Below are 20796 nucleotides of genomic sequence, written 5' to 3'. Positions count from 1 at the left end.
CAGCATTTTTTTGGGTCTCCTTTAACAAGGTGTTGACCTGCTTTTCATGCTTTTCTTGTATCTGTCTCATTTCTCTTCCCAATTTTTCCTCCACCTCTCTAACTTGATTTTCAAAATCCTTTTTGAGCTCTTCCATGGCCTGAGACCATTGAATATTTATTTTGGATGTGTGGGATACAGAAGCCTTGATTTCTATGTCTTTCCCTGATGGTAAGCATTGTTCTTCCTCATCCTAAAGGATGGGGGGAGACACCTGTTCACCAAGAAAGTAACCTTCTCTGGTCTTATTTTTTTCCCTTTTCTGGGCATTTTCACAGCTAGTGATTTGACTTCTGAGCTTGGGGTCTGAGATTCAAATGCTGCTTCCCAGCCTCAGGGCTTTGGGCAGGGGCAGGGCTGCTATTCAGTGTGAGATTAAGTTCAGGTGCTCAGGTGGGGGCAGGGCCACCTCATGGGGCTCATTTCCCTGAGGGGGTTTATGCGGAGACCTTCAACAATGGATCTGAGCTCCTGCCTGCTTTGGGAGCCCTTGTCTACTACTGCTTCAGCTGCTGCCTCCTGAGGGGGCCTGAGTTATGGGGACACCCCACTTCCCTCTTGGCGAGCTGAAAAGACTCTCTCACTGACCTTTGGCGCCTGTGGGTGGAGGGACCTGCACGGCCACTGGAGATTCTGTCCCTGAAGCCTGCTCGGATCTACTCCTCTTGGTGTCCCACGCCCAAGGCAGGGCTGGGCTCTGCTCTGGGTCTGGTGTGCGACAGACCTTTGGTGTCAGTTCTTCAGGTCTCTCTGGAACCGAAATCTCGTCTGCTCCATTGTTCTGTGGCTTCTGCTGCTCCAGAATTTGTTGGGAGTTCTTCTTTACAGGTATTTTATGGGCTGTGGGTTTGGACCTAGCATATGTGTATCTTTCTACTTCGCCACCTTGGTTCCTCCCCCCAGAAATTTTTAACAAAATAAAAATACAGCAGAACTTCATAATATTAATATGTGTTTTTTAAGTCAACATATGCCTGCAGGGATTCTTATGGATGATTTAGTGGCCCCTGTTTCTATTTGGGTTTGATAGCACTGGCCTAGATGCAGGGGTAGGGGACCTGCTGCCTCAAGGCCACATGTAGCCCTCTAGGTCCTCAAATGTGGCCCTTTGACTGGATCCAAACTTTACAGACCGAATCCGCTTAATAAAAGGATTTGTTCTATAAAACTTGGACTCAGTCAAAAGGCTGCATCCAAGGTCTCGGAAGGTCACATGTGACCTCTATGTTTTTAGGTTCCCCACCCCCTGCTGGAGCTGTAGAAGTTAAATGACTTGCCTAAGAACATACAGCCAGTAGGTAGCAGAGTTACAGCATGAATACTGGTCTTGCTCACTTTGAAGCTGGCTTTCTGTCCTCTGTGCCCCAATGCTTCATGTCATGAAAAGTGAAAATCTTGTGTAGTCAAAGTCATCCTCTCTTTGAAGCAGGCCTCCAAAATCAGCAGCCCCTGGCACATTGGAACAATGTAGGGAAGTGCAGAAAGATCCATCAATTTTGGCATAAAGATTGGTTCTAAGGGCTAGGTGTGTGGGCTTGTATATGAATGTGGCCTTTGTAAATGTTTAAAGAGTAATTATTGAACCAAATTCAAGAAAATTAACATGGATAACTTTTTGTTGTATGTATGCTAGTATGTGTCAGAAGTGGAAATTAACCCCAAGTCACTCTGATTCCAAATCCAGTAATGTTCACAATGCCATGATGCCTCTCTTTATAACAGAACTATACTGTCCTTAGAGGCTTATTTGCTGGTATTGTCTTATTAGCAGTCCTTCCTTTTAACAATGAACTTTAGGCACTTTCAGTCATCATATTGCTTGGAGTATCAGTTTTCTCTTCTATGGCTCCACTCGCCATCCCTGTAATTTTCCTGACAAATGTGCCTCTTCCCAGACCATCATTCCGGTTTGTGTGCCATCTCTCCCATTAGAAACAATGTAAGCTCCTTGATGGCAGGGACACATAGTGGCTGGCAAATAGTATCTTGTTATTCAGTCATTTTTAAGTCATATCCAACTGTTATAACCCCATTTGGGGTTTTCTTGGAAAAGATACTGGAGTGGTTTGCCATTTCCTTCTTCAGTTCATTTTACAGATGAGGAAACTGAGGCAAGCAGGATGAAGTGAGTTTGAGGCTAGATTTGAACTCAGAAACTCCTGTCTTCCTGATTCCAAGGCCAGGGCTCTATCTGCTGCACCCCCTTACTCAGTGCTGAGTAAATGCCTTTTCATTCATTCATTGGAAGGGGTTCAAGATGGAATTTCCTTATGTTGGATTCCACTTTGTAGTGAAAAGTATCATAGATAAGTTCCAATTTATTCTAGTTGTTTTCAGGACTGTATTTTGGCATTCAGCTGCTGTTTTGAAATGAGTGGTTTAGGAGTTACTACTGTTCATAAAGAACACACAAACTGGGTATTTCTAAACTTATGGGGTTTTAAAGATATTTGGATTATGACTGTTCTGTGTGCTTTAGTACCTCATCCAGTTTTTACACTTAGGAGCTCAGTGATTTGCCAGAGATCATTTCCAAGTGTTTGGTTAAGTTTTTCAAATGAAGAATTTTGTTGTAAAGGAGGCATCATTTGCCTGCAGGAAAATGAAAACTGCATATGTGAAATAGATTTAATGTTTGTGTATAGCTCTGGATGGCCTGGTTGAGTTTTTTCTTATTAAAACAAAGAACACTGCTATAGGTAGCATCAAGAATACAAACTTCTGCCTAGTATCTCTCATTTATATGTATAGCAGTTGGAAGAAATATCCATCACTTGTTTTATCCTCTCAAAAACTTCAAATATTCACCTAGAAAAACAGAATGCTTTCAACTTAGGGAATGGTTTTGCTTGTGTCCTGGAATAGAACCGAGTGTTGCCTCAGTTTTTTTGTATGCTTCCTGACTTCAGTGACAGCAGAGATCTTGGCAAGATCATTCAAAATGCAAAGTAGTTTGAAATTTCTTTTCTTAATTGATTAAATAGAACAAAATCAATTTTAAGTGGAAGTTGTGGGTAAAAAACAACAATGCACATGTAAATGTGTAGAACAGATTTTCATATCCCTTAAGGTAGGACTGAAATAAGATTGAAAATATTTGTTTTTGATTCTTTTTAATCTTAATATTTTTTTATCTTGATATCTGTGTATATGTATGGAGAAATAAATGACGTACATATACACATAAACATGTAGAAAATGAGAGTGTGTGTGTGTGTGAGAGAGAGAGAGAATGAGAATGAGAATGTCATCCTAAATGTAACTTAGGTATTGAACGAAACTGATCCAACAGCCTCAGCTTTACTAGCAGCAGGTACTACCACACCTGGCTATTTTTTTTTTTTTGCTATGTTAGGAAAGAAAAAACAAAAGGAAGAATATTTGGCTTATTGGAATACAGGAATTATTAACTTAATTGTATTAAAAATAGTCCAGGTAAACATGTAATTCGCCCCCCCCCAATTTATTAATTTATTTGTTTTCAGTTTTTCAGTATTTCCTTCCAAAAGTTTTGAATTTTCTACTGCTTCTTTTCTCCTTCTTCCCCAAGACAGCATGCAGTCTTTCCTATTAAACACATTTTTGCATTAGTCATGTAACATAGAAAAATTATAGCGAGTGGGAAAAACCATGAGACAAACAAAACTAAACATAACAAAAGAGAAAATAGCCTGCTTCATTCTACATTCTGACTCCATAGTTCTTTCTCTGAATGTGAATGGCATTTTTGCATCATGAGTCCTCTGGAAATGTTTTAGGTCCTTGCATTGCTAAGAAGGGCTAAGTCTGTAAAAATCAGTCCTTGTACACTGTGGCTGTTACTGTGCATAATAGACATGTAATTTTTAAAGAATCTTTAAAAAGAAAATTTTAAAGAATAAAATAATTTTAGTTTATTTTGTCATTTAATTTTATGATATTTTAATAATATATTTATATTATATATAATTATACATTATTTTATAATTTTAATAAAATAATAAATAAAATAATTTAAAGAATAAAATAAAATAAAGAACATAATAAAAGAATAATGTTATTTAAGAATACATTTTAGGGGAAGGGGACAGGTATTTAGACAATTGAACGTTGGTAGAATTCATTGTTTGACGTATGAGCAGTCTCTTTGGTCTCCATTCCCACAGTATACATTTATTTTCCAGCCTGTAAAACATACTTTTGAACCTAATATGATATAAATTGCTTACTCTTAATCAAGTATTTAACACTTTTATTCTGTTAAACTTTACTCCAACATCAGTTTCTTTGGTCTTAAACGTGGAATCTAAGGAATAGTTTTCCTTGTAAAATACTGTATGTTGAGAAAATTATTTTTGATTAATTAAAATTTTAATTATGTGATTTTTGGGGGCATAATGCGAGATTGTAGGGACCATCTCATTTATTGGAAAGTGAATTTATATATAAATTGCCTCAGGGTATATGTGCCAAAATTAATTATTTTTACATTGAGTCTCTGACTTGGGTTTTTCTGATTCTTTTAGCTCCTTATGAAGCTAGACAACTTGCCCTCCAACAGGAGGGACCCACATCAGGAAGCCATGGACCCAAGCCTGCACGACGGCAGACTTCTCTTATTCGGGTAATTATTGTTATATCATGTGCTCATCATCATCATCATCATTTTAACTCATTTATGTGTTTTCCTCACAACAGGTCTAAGAGATAGTTAGTAGGTTATTCTTGTTTTATGAACAAAGAAGCAGGTTAACCTTGCTCAAGGTCGCATGACTCAGGTCATTGTCAAGGTCAGTGTTGGAGGGAAATGGGTCAGAGCTCTGGTTCCTAGTCTCTTGATTTCCCCATGATAGCCTGGACTGTAAAATTGAGGAAGGAAGACAGTAGTTAACCTCTCAGATGCAGAAAAGTGGCTTTTTAGCTGAACCTTTGCAAATTATTACAGAGAAGACATGAGACTGAGCCCCTGACTTTCCTTGAACTTCAAATTGCCTTGTAAGTAGTTAATCTTTACTTGTTCCTTTGTTTCCCTTGTAAATTTTCCTATGCCTATTTAGCACATACACTTTTTTGAGTTCAGTTGTATATATTAAGCAAAATATTAGCAAAATATTCTTTTGTTTTTTGTAATAAATTATAAAAGGTGATCTCTTTTTTTTTTTCCAAGCAGGTGATTCAAAGCTGAACCTCACTGGAGTGTCAAGCAGGAAAGGCAACTTTAGTACAATTTCTTTTAGATGATATCAGTAGAGAAAATTGGAGTCATATTCAGTAATATTCTGTCTTGTGAATTTAGCACGTACACTTTTCAATTTGGATTCTACTATTTCACTAAACTGAACTCCCAACTATGCCAGGCTCTTTCCTGGCTCCAAGTCCATACTTAGGCCACCTTCCTTGTTGAGAATGCCTTTCTTCTAATATCTTCTTCTGTCTTCTAATATCCAATGCTTATCAATAGTTCTTGACCAAGATCCAGTCACTTTTCTCCCATTAATCCTTCTCTCACTCTCCCAGCTCACATATATCTCCTTGAATCATCGTTTCTGAGTAATTAATAATTTTATTAATTATTGCTAGTGGATAATTAATAAAAGGGGTCAGTGGAATTTTTGAATGCTAAAGACCCCTTATGTAATACCTTGTAAGAATGGATGTTCCTGAGGGTGGCAATCAACTCTGGTAAATAACTAATGAGAAGAATGAATATTATAGTGAGAGGTGCACTTATTCTAAGGAGGGACTGAGGGATGTGACCTTGATTACTTAGTTTTGGACAAAGAGACTGGATTACTTCTCCAGAGCAATCTAGGCAAAATGGGGTCCACCTCTACTCAGACCTGGATGACTAAAACACAGTGGGCCAGATTTCACTGGACTAGTCTCTCTTTGTAAGGTTTTTCTAGTTGGGTGGGGCAACAATGCCACTTAGGTAAGATGGTCTGAGTCAGATAACTTTTTGGGTAAGGTCAGAGGTCTCTAATAATTTGTTAACCTACTCTCTGGGCACCTTCCTTTCATTCTTATATCTTGTATTACATTGGTATTTAATTGTTTTATGGATATTTCTTATTCCTCCAAGTAGACTTTCAAGCTTGTATAAGGCAAAGATTTTTAAACTTTAAGATTTTCTTAGCCCTGTAGTGCCTGGCTCAGAGTAGGTACTTAATAAATCCTTTTTGGCTTGATTTGAAATACAGGATGTGTACTTCAGTACTTTGGACTATATCATGTGCCTCCTAAGCATCTTCAGCAGCTCCCTGTTGCCTCTTAGAATAAACATAAATTCTTCAGCTTGACACCACAGGCTCCAAACTAACTTTTCCATAGGGTACCACTATGCTTTTACTTATTTGTATTCACTTCCTCAGCTCCTTACTCTCACTTATCTAACATATTGTCTCTGTTGCAAAGTCTTCCTGTTTCTCTCTTCATAACATATCTTGCATTCACTTCTGTCCCCTCAAAGAGCCACCATATAATTTGGGCCCTTAATTTCTCTTACCTGAAGTATTGCAGTAGCTTCCTAATCTTCCTCCTTGCTTCAAATCTCTCCCTTCTCCAAACCATTCTTAACATAGTCACCAAACTGATTTTCCTAAAACACAGATGTCTGGGGAAAAAACAAACCTTAATTTAGAAAGGCCATCCCAGGACATCACCAGTTGTGTTGACTTTTGTCTTGTTGCAGGGCTTCTATGACTCTGGAGGAGAGCTGATGAATTTGCTCAGCTTTGCTCACTTAAATCCAGTTCACGAACAAATCAGGATATCACCCTTGTGATGTCGTTGGTCCTTTTTGAGAATGAAGGATGAACAGCAGCAGCAATATGTTACTTCTCTTCTCAATAAATTCTAGTGGCTGTTACATCCAGGATCAAAAATAAAATTCTCTGGCATTTAAAATCCTTCCGTCCTGCCTTTCCAGTCTTATTGCACGTGGCTCCCTTCCATACATACCATGATCCAGCTAAACTGATCCATTGTCCTCAGACCTGGAATATACTCCCTCCTCACCTGTTTGTTAGAATCCCTTGTTTTCATCAAGATTCATCTCAAGCATTTCCTTCTACACAAGACCTTTGCTGTGATCCTTTTAGTTGCTAGTGTCCTCCCCTTAAAATCAGATTTACATATGTATATACTATATCCCCTGGATGTAAGCAAGCTGTAAGCTTGCCAAGAACAGGAACAGTTGTCACTTTCCTCTTTTTACCCTGAGCTTCTAGCATCATGCCTGGCATACAGTGTATGCTTAACAAATAAATGCTTGGTGATTGATTGTTTCTCATTATTCCCCTCCATGAACATTATATTCAAGTCAAATTGACCTGTTTCTGGTTCCTTGAACTTGGTTTTCTATCTCCTATCTTTGTACTTTTTTGCAGGCTTTCAGTTCTACTCTTATCCTCCCTTTCACCTCTTAGAATTCTTAGCTTCCTTCATGATTTTAATTATTCCTTTTTTTTTCTAAATTCAGCTTTATTTTATTTGCAATTCTGTATTCTCTCCCTTTACCCCCATCACTTTCAATTGAGAAAGCAAGAAAAATAAAACCCCTTGGAAACATAGGCAAGTAGAACAAATTCCTGCATTGGCCATATCCAGAAAACAAAAAGCTCTAATCGGTGCTCTGAGTCCACCACTTCTTTTATTGTCTTAAAACATGAATCTTCTGGAATTATAGTTGGTCATTGTGTTGACTGGAGTTCACAAGTCTTTCAGAGTTGTTTGTCTTCACAATATTTATTGTTATTGTATAAATCTTTCTTTTGGTTCTGTTCTCGTCACTTTGCATTAGTTCATACAAGTCTTTTTAGGTTTCTCTGAAGTCATGCCCCTCCATCATTTCTTATACAGTAGTATTCTATTGTATTTGTATACCATACCTTGTTTAGCCATTACCCAATTGATGGACACCCCATCAGTTTCCAATTCTTTATGACCGCAAAAATTGTGCTATAAGTATTTATGTATATATGGATCATTTTTCTCTTTCTTTGATCTCTTTGAGGTATCAGTAGTGGTATCACTAGGTCAAAGGGTATGCACAGTTTAATAACTTTTTGGGCATAGTTCCAAATTACTTGCTAGGCATTCATGTACCTGTTTTCCCACAGCCCCTCCAGTATTTGTCATTTTCCTTTTTTTTCAACTTTGCCAATCTGGTGGGTGTGAAACAACCTAAAAGTTGTTTTAATTTCCATTTCCGTAATTATTAGTGATTTAGAACATTTTTTTCAAATGGCTCTTGAGATTTCTTTCTTTGAAAACTTTCTATTTATAACCTTTGACCACTTATCATAAAATAGATCATAAAATAATTCAGATACCTCTTAATAAAAAAACCAAACTATTTCCTGATCCCTCTAGTCATTAGTATACTTTTGATCCTTTAATTATATTTACTTACATTTTTACATGAAACACACAATATGTTAAAAGTTAAGGTCTTTGAGGGTAAGGCCTGTGTTTTATTTTTTGTCTTTATGCTCCTAGTACCTAGCACAGTGATTGGCATATTGTTGGTACTTAGTAATTGCTAGTTGAATTGGTTAATTTATAATCTCATCAGTGTGGGCATGATTTCCACTGGTGCCACCTATCCATAACTTATCCTGAGTGAGTCTTGTCTGTATCTTAATGCACTTGAGGCCTTCTAATAGGTCTTTTTATGTTTCATGTATATGGTTCATTTCTTCTGGTTACGTATCAACTTGTTGATTATTGATTCAGTGTTTCACAGTTTGTAAGAACAAATGAAGGGACATTTTGGTGTAGTGGAAAGAGAGTTCGACATGGAATCAGGAAGATCTGAATTTGAATCTAGCCCCAGACACATAGTTGACACTTGCTAGTCACTTAATCCTGCTTCACTTCAGTTTGGAGATAATCATAGTTTGTTCTTCACAGATCTATGAGAGAAGAAACCAAGACACTATATGTAGAGTGTTTTGCAAATCTTAAAGCACTATATATAAATATTAGCTATTAATCCTTGCTGCTGATAAAGTGATTGTTATTGATTGTTGTACCCTTTGTTAGATTGTTAGTACCCTTTGCCCCCTTTTCTCTTCCTCCACACAGACTGAGTGCCACTTTGTGTTTTTATATTTTGAGGTTTGGAATGACCAAAGCAAAGAATTCCAGAGTGACATTTTCATAATGAACTTCTCCGCATTGGACTAGTTCTCAGAGTCTATTGTGGGGATGGTGGTTGGTGCCTCTCCAATTTAGTAGAACTTGCTAGACCTTTCTGTCTCGTTGGCATAACCAAATCCGTGTACCTTGCACTCTACTGCTTTGCTGTTATGCCCCAGGGGGAATAGATCTTACCTCATTCTGACCCATCTTAAACATAGATTGAAGAACATGTTAGTTTTCATTTAGGGTTTTCGGCACTCACAGGGGTAGTAGTGAATATGGTACTTGGGGGAGAGAGAGAGAGAGAGAGAGAGAGAGAGAGAGAGAGAGAGAGAGAGAGAGAAACAGAAACACACACACACAGACACACACACGCAGAAATGAGAACTGGTTCAATTCTGTTCTTTAAGGTGTTGTTCACCCACAGGTTAATAATGTCCAAAAAAAGTATTTGGTGGCGATCATCTCTTCACATTTGTGTCATTCTTCCCATGACTCAGGTCTTTTGTTTTACCTATATGTGAATTTGCACGCAGGTATAAGAAAGTCAACAAATGACAGCCTTAAGGGAGGTAAAAATATTTATTTTGAAAACTAGAAAAGAAGAGATCACAGACACAATTATGCATATCTTGTGAAAATCATATTTACATACACAAGAATTTGCCTTTCAGAATTTTTTAGGAGAGTATTCTTTAACAGTTTATAATGTAGGAGAGTGAAAGCAAAGGAAAATGTGTGACTGATATCTATATCTCTATATAAGCATATATAAGTATATAATATATTGACTGCCATGTTATATAGTATGCAATATATAATACAATATATTATGTAAAATAGCATATGTAATATATGTAATGTTTAGTATTTACAGAAGAATGTAATATTACATATATTTAAATTTGCAGAAATATGTATGCATATATGTACACTTATCCATAGATTGATCGATTGATCCATCAGTGCTGAACGTAAGTTTTTTTTCTCTTTTTTTGTCTGGTTTAGAAAGGAAAGTTCCATCATGGAGATACAATTTAGATTTAGGCTAGAGGAACTGATACAGAAAAAATGAGCTAGTATGCTCTCTGGTTTTAATTTTTTTCTCTAGGTTTGGCTATGTTTCAGTTTTAGAGACAAGCTGTTTCAACCCATCCCTAGAGTTCTACTTTAGAAGACAAGAGACAACAAGATTGCAAGTTGGGAGTAGTTTATAGCAGAGTATAAATACAATTTTACTTATAGAAGGACCTTTGATATCAAAGTGGTCTGAATACAGACCATCCCTGAATATAGCCTACATGCCTAAAATAAGAGGAATTATATATTATTATGATCCCTTGGAAAGGGGAATATATTATATTAATATGCAAAATATCAATTCATAACTAATATATTATAAACAAGGGGGATATTTATATATATATGTAAACATATCTATATATTTATATGTATATTTATATTTTAACATATAAATATAGACCTGTATATATTCATACCTGTATGAAAAGGAACACTCATTGTAGGTTGTATGGAGGTTTTACACAACTCACATTTGGCTTTATATTTGGACCAGTAGGGCATTTGAGAAACGACTGTGGTCCAGGATGGCAAAAAGTGAAAGCCTACTCTAGAATATTCTTTGGGGCCTTTCAGTTGGCAATACTGGGATCTCCTCCTTCAGTAAGTTTGGGTTCATGGCTTGTAAAGGAAGTACAGCAAGTTTAAATGAGAGCAGGTGGTAATGCTTTAGTTTTCACAGCTGAAGTATTCACCTTCTCTAATTTGTGGACTGTCTTTGAGAGCTTGCCAAGTTGACTTGGCTGAATTCCATATCTCAGAAAGGAAAATGCCACCTGGTTCAGTCATGTAGGTGTCCCTAGTTTAAAATCACTAATCTAGGAAAGAAAAACTTTTTTGTAAAATGATTTAAAAAATACACAATTCAGTGATATAATGTTTATTGAGTTCAGATGATGTGGAGCAATTACTGGTCATTTTGTTCTTTTGCCATCCACAACCACAAGATACAGGATATGTGCTAATCTGCTGTCAGAGGTGATGGTGACTTCTTGTTTGTGCTCTGTGATTCCAACCTTGCTGCCTGATTGGAAATAGGGATCACCACTGAAAACGGAAGGATAGTGGTAGTGATGGTGGTCCCTGTAGACCTTAAGAACCTTGGCCAGAAGTTGCCATCAGCAGTGATAGAAACCCCCGTGTCAGGTGCTGTATATAATTTGTGACCCTGGTCTTTCATAGACTTTGGTTCTATGGCAGGGATTCTAAATCTGGGGATCCACAAGGATCTATTGATAGATTTCAGGATATCTGTGAATTTGCATGGGAAACACCCCTCCCCGATTACATCTTTATTTTAAATAACATCAAGTTGAAATGTAGCATTTTCTTCATTTATGAATGAAAAAATATTCTGAGAAAGGCTTGGGAAGTTTCATGAAATTGCCAATTTTTTTTTTTGGAATTTTTTTGGGGGGAAATTGCCAGTTGTCATGGGTCATAAAAAAAGTTAACAGCCCCTGATCTTACGGCTCATGTCAGAAAACATACCTACTAAGTGCACAACTTTTATATTTTATTTCAGTTTATTTAGCTTTTGGATAGCTTTACATTTTTCTTCTGCTTAGGTTTTTTTTTTTTTAATGGATAGATATGAAACATGTCCTAGGGGAAAAGATATTTGAGAGAGTTTTAAGAAGTCTTCAGCCTTCCTTCATCTATTATGGAAACCTATTACGTTTTCATTATTTCCTATTTATTAGATTACCCTATTTACACAAGGTATATTCTCCACTGAGATTGCACAGAACAGGTTATGGCCTGGGCCCTGCTTTGCGTGGGTCTGTGAGAGTAACCAAGGACTAATACCATAGTAAAATAATTAGCATCCTGAATCTATTCATTACTGATGTCTGTTTCTCATCAGGAGGACTCTGGCAAAGACCCCTTGTCTGCAATGGCCACTCTGTGTTCCAGACCTCAAATTGTTAAACCTAATGCTTCCTCCTCCCTTTTTGTGAATTTTGTTCTCAGAGTCAAGAAACCTGAGGTTTAATAATTACACAAGCTGAGCCAGTGAATTGTTGGTAATTAAATCCTTCATTACCCTGGGAAAAATTGAAGAGTTACTTTCTTAACTTGTTGATTTTGATGAGGAATGCTAGATTTACTGATCTGTTTATGAATGGAAACATAATCCTATAAACAGACTACCAGGCATGTGATATTACCACCTAAGTGTTCATTTCCTACTCTAATGCCAGAGCTGTGTTGACAGATGGTACTGCTTGCTACCACTGAGAAATCTTGTTGAGGAAATCTTTATTTCCCCTTCCCTCTCTTTTTTCTTCTCATTTATCATTTTCTGTTTAATTCCTTTATTTTTATTTTTCTTAATATTTTCTCCTTTTTAATATTTTTCCCTGATAGTGCCTCGGGCCTTTTAATGCATCTCTCAAGCATGATTTAGTTCTAGCTAAAGCTATTCATGCCTAAAGAAAAAGTTGATGACCAACAAACCTTTGTATGTAAAAGAACATTAAGATTAGATTGTTTTAAAAGAAAATCTGGAGCTCTGGTGAGAAGTAGGATGCTTGAGAAGGTTTTTATTAGTCTGGAGAAACAAAATCATGAAGGATTTGAAATTGTAGCTGACAAAAGAAGATGAGTTTCTCAGAATAGGTGTTAAGGTTGAGTGCTCTAAAAGACAGTTGGTTTTTTGACACTGACAGTGAAACAGTCTTGGTGTGTGTTAGGAAAGGAAACATGGAGGATTGGAGATGATACATAGAAAAGAGATAAACAGAAAAAGGCCTGACAGACACATTTCAAAGGCGAGGAATTATTTATCATGGCATCTCATTTAGGCAGGGACTTCTTTGTTTTTCATTTTGTTTCGTCATATCTTCCTGTTGTTTTTTCTTTTTGTGTCAAAGAACTTTTTGGTATGCCCCTAGAAGTAAGCTGCTGTTTCCTCCCAGCTTTTAAGACCCGTTCTAATGAAGCATCTCTATCTGTTTTGTGGGGTACTGGGAAACTCAGGTCATTATTCCACAGTGAGGTGAATTTTAAGGGCTTAGAAGTCCTGTCTTTAGTTTTGATTTACTGTTCTCTTCCAGTTGGTTTCGGTTCCTATTTGTGTCATAGTGATCGTCGATTTAGAGCTCCAAAACCTTTCTGGTCATCTATTCCAATTCATTCATTTTTATCAGAGGGAATTTAGGCCCAGAAAGGTTGTGACTTGTTCAAGGTCACACAGATATCAGGTGGCAGAAGCAGGAGACATTCAGGTGATGTGATTCCAGATCCATTCCTCTTGCTACTCAGGCAATTCTTAAGACCCTTCCAATGTTTTGCAGAAAGAAACTTGGGAAATATGGTGTTGTCTCCTGAGTGAAATTTAGAAGAAAAGGTACAAGTAAGGGGGGAAAAGAAGACGATGAAGATATCCTCCTCATCTTTAATAGCAAAAGGAGTTGGAGTTGATTATTTTAAAGAGGTATATTATTCTTCACATACATATTATTCTAAGACATTACATTTTATATTCTAAAGGGTCAGCTCCTTTAGGTTCTGAGATTGAAAGCTTTGAAACATTTCTTTGTTCGTGGTTCCTGGTGTTTTGCAACATTTCTCTTTGTTACTGTATCTTGTGGAAAGTGAGACACTAGAGGCTAAATCCAATGCTACTGGAATGTTTCCAGGAATAATTCAGATCTCTTTAAGATGCTCATGCAGATGAACTGATATCTTTTGAATTCTGGGAGAAAAAATAAACAAAAACCAAAGCAAAAACTAGCCTCATTACAATTTCCCCGCTGCACCCCCCCAGAATATTAGCCCTTCTTAAGCAAATTGGGACATCTGGTTGTCCTTATTTGGATCATAATAGCAGCCAGGTTGAGTGACTTAGCGGTTGAAATGCAACTAATAAAGTCCCAATTGTTAGAGGTGGGAAACATTAAAACAATTGAGGGGGAAGACTCCTCAAAAATTGTTTTGGAAACATAACTTCTTTGCCTTTTACTGAACTAGAAAGGAGTGTGTGTGTTTGTGTGTGTGTGTGTGTGTGTGTGTGTGTGTGTGTGTGTGTGTGTGTGTGTGGTAATAGGAAGAACTGGTTTGATAGATTTTACAGGCATCTGCATTATTTCCTGAATAATCTTGACATCTTGTTTTACTATCCCCTTCTTTGTTTCACTGGAAAGCAAAGCTAGACTTTTAAGCCATTTCTCTAAGGGTCAAAGGTTAGTATATCGGTCAGCCCTTACCACTATACACTGCCTTTGGTCAGGTCTGCAGTAAAATTAGCTCCTTATTCTGATGTCTCTAGAGGGGTCTCATTCCTGTAGACATCAAACTTCTTCCTGTTTCCCCTTCCCTTCCCATACTTTCTTCTAAGATTTCTGCATCCTTACTTTTCAGAGTACTTTTCTTCCTTATCTACTTAAAAAACCTCCAAATCTCTTCTTTTCTTTCTGTTCCCTTTTGTGTGATTGCTGATGTGTGCTACTTAAATATTCTTTTGAGCACATACACTACTCTGTACAATGTAAAGGGAAAAAAATAGTCACTCTTGGGGAATCTTTGCTGCAGGGGGCATATGTTTGAAAGCCCAAACTGTTTGCATTCATTTTTCATAATGCAAGCAGTTTTTGGCAAGAATTCCTCAAAAATTTTCACAAAATCAACAAATACTAGGCTAGGGGTTCATAATCGAGGTTCACAGACTCCCAAGCAGTGAGCTGGTAGATTTTAGAGGGACTGCAAATATGTTTTTTATTTTGATAACCATGTTTTAATAAAATTAATTTCCTTTGTAGTCCATGTATTTTTTAATGTATTTAAAAATATTATTTTATGTAAGTGTTTATAGGCTTCACCAGAGTGGTGAAGGGGTTCACAACATAAAAACATGTAAAAAGCTTTGGTCCAAGCTCTTTCCAGAGATAATCAAAGTTTTAGTCTCTTACCTTATGACTTCCTTCTATAGCTGTACCCTCTGTCCCATCCTTTCTACTCTCAAGCTAATGGTATTCATCTGAGAGATGAGTTGTAAAAGCTTTAACACATTATAAGATTTTAATTATGATTTATTTTATAAGTTTCTTTTTTATTTAGCCTCTTTCCCTTCTCTTTCTTCCTCCTACATTTTTGCCTTTTTTTCTCTTTTTAAAATTTTTATTTTATTCAGATTTAAAAAATAAAACAAACATTTCCATAACATAGTAGAAGAGAAAAAAATATAATTGCACATGAAATTGCAAATTATTGCGCAGCTTGTTATTCCTTTAATATATATTTACATATAATAAATAGTAATAATGTTTTCATGTAACTTTTTTCTTTCCTCTCCCCCACCTTAGAGATGGTTACCATTAGATGCATACACACACACACACACACACATACACACACACACATATGTAAAACTTCTATTAGTTCTTTCTCTGGATGCAGATAATTTCTTTTCCTTCCTTCCTTCCTTCCTTCCTTCCTTCCTTCCTTCCTTCCTTCCTTCCTTCCTTCCTTCCTTCCTTCCTTCCTTCCTCCCTTCCTCCCTCCCTCCCTTTCTTCCTTCCTCCCTTCCTAGCCTGAGCTGGAAGTACAATAGCCAGTCATTGGCCAAATGCAAACTTTTAATCTGTTCCATTTTTTTTGGTTTTGAGACAGTTTTATCCTTCTTAGGCAGCCTAGTGGGACCTCTGCTCCCTAGGACTTAACCATATTAGAGTATATCGAAATGATGTTTGATAGATTTTAGCCCTACTGAAGCTGAGAACTCCCAGTCTCAAGTGATCCACCAATCTGTCTCCCCCAGTAGAGTGATTACAAGCCCTGCCAACTTCCTCTTCCCATCTCCCTTCCTCAGTGGCTAGCAGATCCTAACCTTCTGTGCATCTAAACCCTGTCATTCACTTGTCACCCCTGCTTAGGTGAAAAAGAGTTAATCAGTTAGCCATCATTTATTAAAGGTACCAGCTTTGTGCTAGAAGCTGGGGATAGAGAGACAAAAATGAAGCTTTAATCCTTGTTCTGTGAGTGTACATTCTATTGGAACAGTCAAAATGAACACAAAAGCATGTTCAAAATATATGCAAAGTCTATACAAGGTAATTTCTTTGATGGGGAGGCATTAGCAGCAGGGGGAAGCAGGGAAGACTTCCTGTAGGAGGTAGTCTTTTTAGCCAAAGTTTTTAAAAAAATTATTTTCATTTAATGGAACAAAACAAGCCTTTCCATGATACAGTAAAATAAAAAAGATGATTGCATATGAAACTTCAAATCTAACATACAACTTGCTATTCTCTCTTAAATATACAGCAAAATTATCATAAAACTTTCTTTTTTTCTTTCCTCTTCACCTCTCCCAGATGGTTACCATTAGGTGCTACACACACACACACACACACACACACACACACACACACACACACACACGCGTAATGTAATGTAAAATTATTCTATATATAATTCTATTTATAGTAGTTCTTTCTCTGGAAGCAGATAGCGTCTTTCTTCATATGTTCTTTTATTTTTAATTTGTGTATTTAAAAGTCAAAATGGCAGTCACACAAAGTCATTCTTAAAAGAATATCACTGTATACAATGTTCTCTTGGTTCTGCTTACTTCTCTTTATTATCTTGTGCAAGTCTTTCTATGCCTTTCTAAGATTGTTGAGCTCATCATTTCTTTTAGCTTAGTAATATTCCATGACAGCCATACACCACAACTTGTCTAGCCATTTCCCATTTTTAGCTAAATTTGGAAGAAAGTTAAGAATTCTAAGAGACAGAGGTGAAGAAAGGAGTGGTACATTCAAGGCATGAGGAAAAACTGGTACGAAGTCACAAAGAAGGGGAATGGAATATTGTTTGTGAGGAAAAGAGAAAAGTCCTGTTTTGTTGAATCATGGAATGCCTGAAGGGGAGAAATGTGTAGTAAGGTGGGACAGGTAGGATAAAGTCAGGTTTGGAGAGTTTTAAATGCCAAATAAAAGGTTGGATCTGACTTTAGTAATAGTAGGGTGCCAGTACCATTTATTTATGCTTCTCTCCCTATCCCAGTCCTTAATCTTCTCTACTCACTCTCCCTATTGTACTGTTTCCATTTATCCTTGGATTCTTTCTCTTTCAACCCCTTTCATTTCCTGCCTCCAAGTGAAATCTGCTGGCAACTAGCTGGCACCTGTCTAGGTAGATAGAGTGCTGGGTTTAGAGTCTGGAAGATCTGAGTTTGAGTCCAGCTGCAGACACTTACTAGCTATGTGACCCTGGGCAAGTCATTTAAACTCTGTATGCCTTAGTTTAATCTGCTGTAAGATGGGGAACACAATAGCATCTACCCTCCTAGGCTTATTGTGTGCACCAAATGAGGTAATATTTGTAAAGCACTAAGTATTGCTTAAATACTAAGTATATGCTTAAAGCAACATAGTGGTGCTTAATAAATGCATAATTATTTCTTTATTCCTTGCCCTCCTCCCCTTCTCCCCCATGGGGAGTTGGCCATTCTTGTTCCCCTTATCCCTTTAAGATATGTATTCTTTCACCATCCTTCAGCAATATTTCTTCCTTTCAGTTTGATGCCGTATTTTGCTCAGATCACTGTTGCTGCCATCTACTGGCTCTCAGGGCACTCTTCATTTTTCTTCGACATCTGGCTTACAATTTTTCTCTCCATCCATATGTTTCCAGCATTCTCAATGGCTTCTATATTTACATTGATAACCCAATAACATTTTGTATCTCAGTTTACAAATGTCCTCAAACACCATGGTCTCCATTTCTAATTTATCATAACCATGTCAAGTGTGTTCAAACTTTAGACATCTCCATTACCTGAAACTCACAAGATCTGAATTCTGGAATTTTCCTCTCTGATGATAGTCTCTTCTTCTTCTCCCTCTCTTACTACCTCACTCTTCTCCCTCTTACTGAACCTGCTTGTCACTGCTGTTGTGATCTCTGATCCCATCTTCTCTCCTTCCCTTCTGCCCATCATCCCCTCCTTCATCACTCCTATTCTAGCTTCTCTTTCTTCCCTTTGAATTCTTGATACTATCCTAGGTCTCAAATAATTAATATTTAGAGACCATAATGAGGCAGGTGGAAGGTAAAGACATAATTGGTTCATATTTTTGTAGGCAGTTTCTGTCTAAGATATATGTGTGTGTATATATGTATATATATATGTATCTGTGTGTATGTATATATATGTATGTATGTATATATGTGTATATGTATATATGTTTATATATATATTATAGTATTGATAAAATAGCATGGCTTTTACTGATGAAAGCAAAGTAGTACTTACTTTGTTCAGGCTGCCAGCCCTTGCCAACTCTTGTACCTTGGTTTTATAACATATGTGTGTGATTATGTAGCAGACTTAACATTTTTGATGGCCTGCTCTCCAATGGGGACAGCCTATTTCCCTCTGGTGACTCACTGAACTGGACTTGATTCAAATGGGATGAATATGATTAAATCCCTTAGGTTTGGGCTACAAACAACTAATTGGCCATGTGGTGCCAACCAGCTGTTTGGAGAGCTGGAGGGAGATGAGTTTTGATCTGTGCCTACAATCAAGTCCCTCTAGAGGGTGCTTGACATCAGGCAATGAAGAGTGAAGTATCTCTTCCAGCCAGCTGCATTATCATTTTAGACTTTGTACCCATCCTTCCATCTCCTGCACATTTATGACTAGATAATACAGTTTCCAATCCTGGCCTTTCAAGAGACTGTTCCCTTCAGCATCTCTTCACTCCTCATCATGATTCTTCCAGCATTTTCATTTCCTACCTTGGAGTGCCTAGGGGCAGGGTCAATAGAGGTATGGGATGGTAAGATTCTTCTCACAGTGGGAAGGTTAGGTCTGGCTCAAAGAGTTAGGGGTGGAAAAGTTTAGTGGGGTTATCTGAAGAAACTGCAAAAAATACATAGTGGTCAGCCTGCAGTTTTTGACTCAGGCTAATGATTTCTTATCCTTTCTTCTACTCCCTCCAAATTAAAAGTTCCGTTAATTTTAAAGACAAACTGACTCTTCCAGAATAACAGAATTTTTGTTACTGATGGAAGAGTTTTGTTATGATGACTTAGTTTTACTTTGTGTGTTAAGTGAAATAAAAATTTAAAGATACATGCAAATTAATAGCATTTATTGATTTGTTATTTTTGTTTATTATTATAGCATTATTGATATTTATTTACTCTGTAAAGGAAATCTAGGTGCTGTGGAAACACACTGTCTTGACTAGGGATGAATGTATCAAAAATATTATTTATTTCTAAAATCTCTGTATCAAAATATCCAAGAGTTAAAAATATGTTGGTCAGTGGAGAGTCCAAAAATAGTATACTTGCATCTCAAGCTCCGAGTTTCAAATGAGATTGGCCATATATCAAAATAGTTTAATAGTAAAACTAGCAGGTAGTTAGTTTTGGATCTGATATCCTTTTCCAGCTATCAGTATGTTTCCTAAATATACTGATATACTATATTTCCTTTTCCTAAATCCCAACAAAAATTAAAAATGAAAGTCAATGAATGTTAGTAGGCATGTTCCACTTTGGCAAGCTCTGTGTTGAATTCTGTCTGCTCATGAGATTGCCACTTAATAAAACAAAGGTTCTGAGAAGTGGCTTGGATATAGTCTAGGTTCTAGGGCATTGCCTTTTAATTCGTGGACCACCACTGACTCTGGGGCAGCATGACACCAGATAACCTACACAAAGGAGAGATCTGGAAGAGATTAGTCTGGTGGGAAATGGTACTGGGATTTGTTAAAAGTATAATTTGGAAATATGTAGTGGTCCAGTAAATACAATGCTAACTTGCTTCTCCAGCTGTTTTTGTACTTACATTCTGTAGCATGTAATTCACACCTTATTTTATGTTGCCCTATCCTCTAATTATCTGCATTGTGCAATTTACTGTTTTATTATAGAAGTAAAGAATGTAGTTTATATGTTCATGCTTAGTTCTCATTTGCATGCCTGTGCAGATAACTCTCTATACACAGACGTATTATTGATTTGTTCTCTGTTTTCTGGGCATATCTTCTTTCTAAAATTATATTTTAAGCACTTATAGGCAGGAATTTCCCCTCATACTTACTGTTTTTATATTTCTTATAGCACTTAGTGATAGGGCATAGTAGTTAAGTGCTTGATAAATATTTGACATCAGTTGGAATACTGTGTAATTTTTTAAAATGGCATAAAATTAGTTTCTCATTTTTTTTTCTTCTTTGTGGGAGTAGTCACCTATTGTTTTGGTGATATATTTGAGTTTGCTCTTTTTTTGTAAAAAGACAAATGAATATTTGGGGTCTTTAGGGACAGAAAATTTCACCTCTTAGTGTGTGGAGGGGGTTAATAGAGTCAGGCATCTTTCAGCTTGTGTAAAAACTTAGTTTTCCTGGTTTCTTATGCAGTTTTTGACTTAGAATCTTTTACTTAAAATGGAAAAAATGCTTGGGAAGGGCTAGGTAATAATGACTTTAGAAATGCACAGGAGCTTTGCTATGAGAACATTCACTATAGGTTTTAGTATGAGACCCCAAGATTTGTTAGTAACTGAAATTCCCCAGAAGGTTATATTATAAA

At 36.8% G+C, this 20796-nt stretch overlaps 1 protein-coding gene across 24 annotated transcripts in view; it reads left to right on the top strand.

Annotated features, from left to right (window-relative positions):
• REPS2 (RALBP1 associated Eps domain containing 2) overlaps positions 1-20796 on the top strand; it is a 268261-nt gene that overhangs the window by 112706 nt on the left and 134759 nt on the right. For all 24 annotated transcript variants that reach the window (XM_072614244.1, XM_072614253.1, XM_072614242.1 and 21 more), the window contains exon 5: positions 4545-4642. In XM_072614244.1, the coding sequence (XP_072470345.1) occupies positions 4545-4642 (98 nt within the window). The remainder of the gene's footprint in view (positions 1-4544; positions 4643-20796) is intronic.

The sequence above is a fragment of the Notamacropus eugenii genome, chromosome 5 (assembly GCF_028372415.1).
Source record: "Notamacropus eugenii isolate mMacEug1 chromosome 5, mMacEug1.pri_v2, whole genome shotgun sequence".
Lineage (NCBI taxonomy): Eukaryota > Metazoa > Chordata > Mammalia > Diprotodontia > Macropodidae > Notamacropus > Notamacropus eugenii.
Note: the sequence above shows the minus strand (reverse complement) of the source record. Positions and strands in the feature narration are given on the sequence as shown.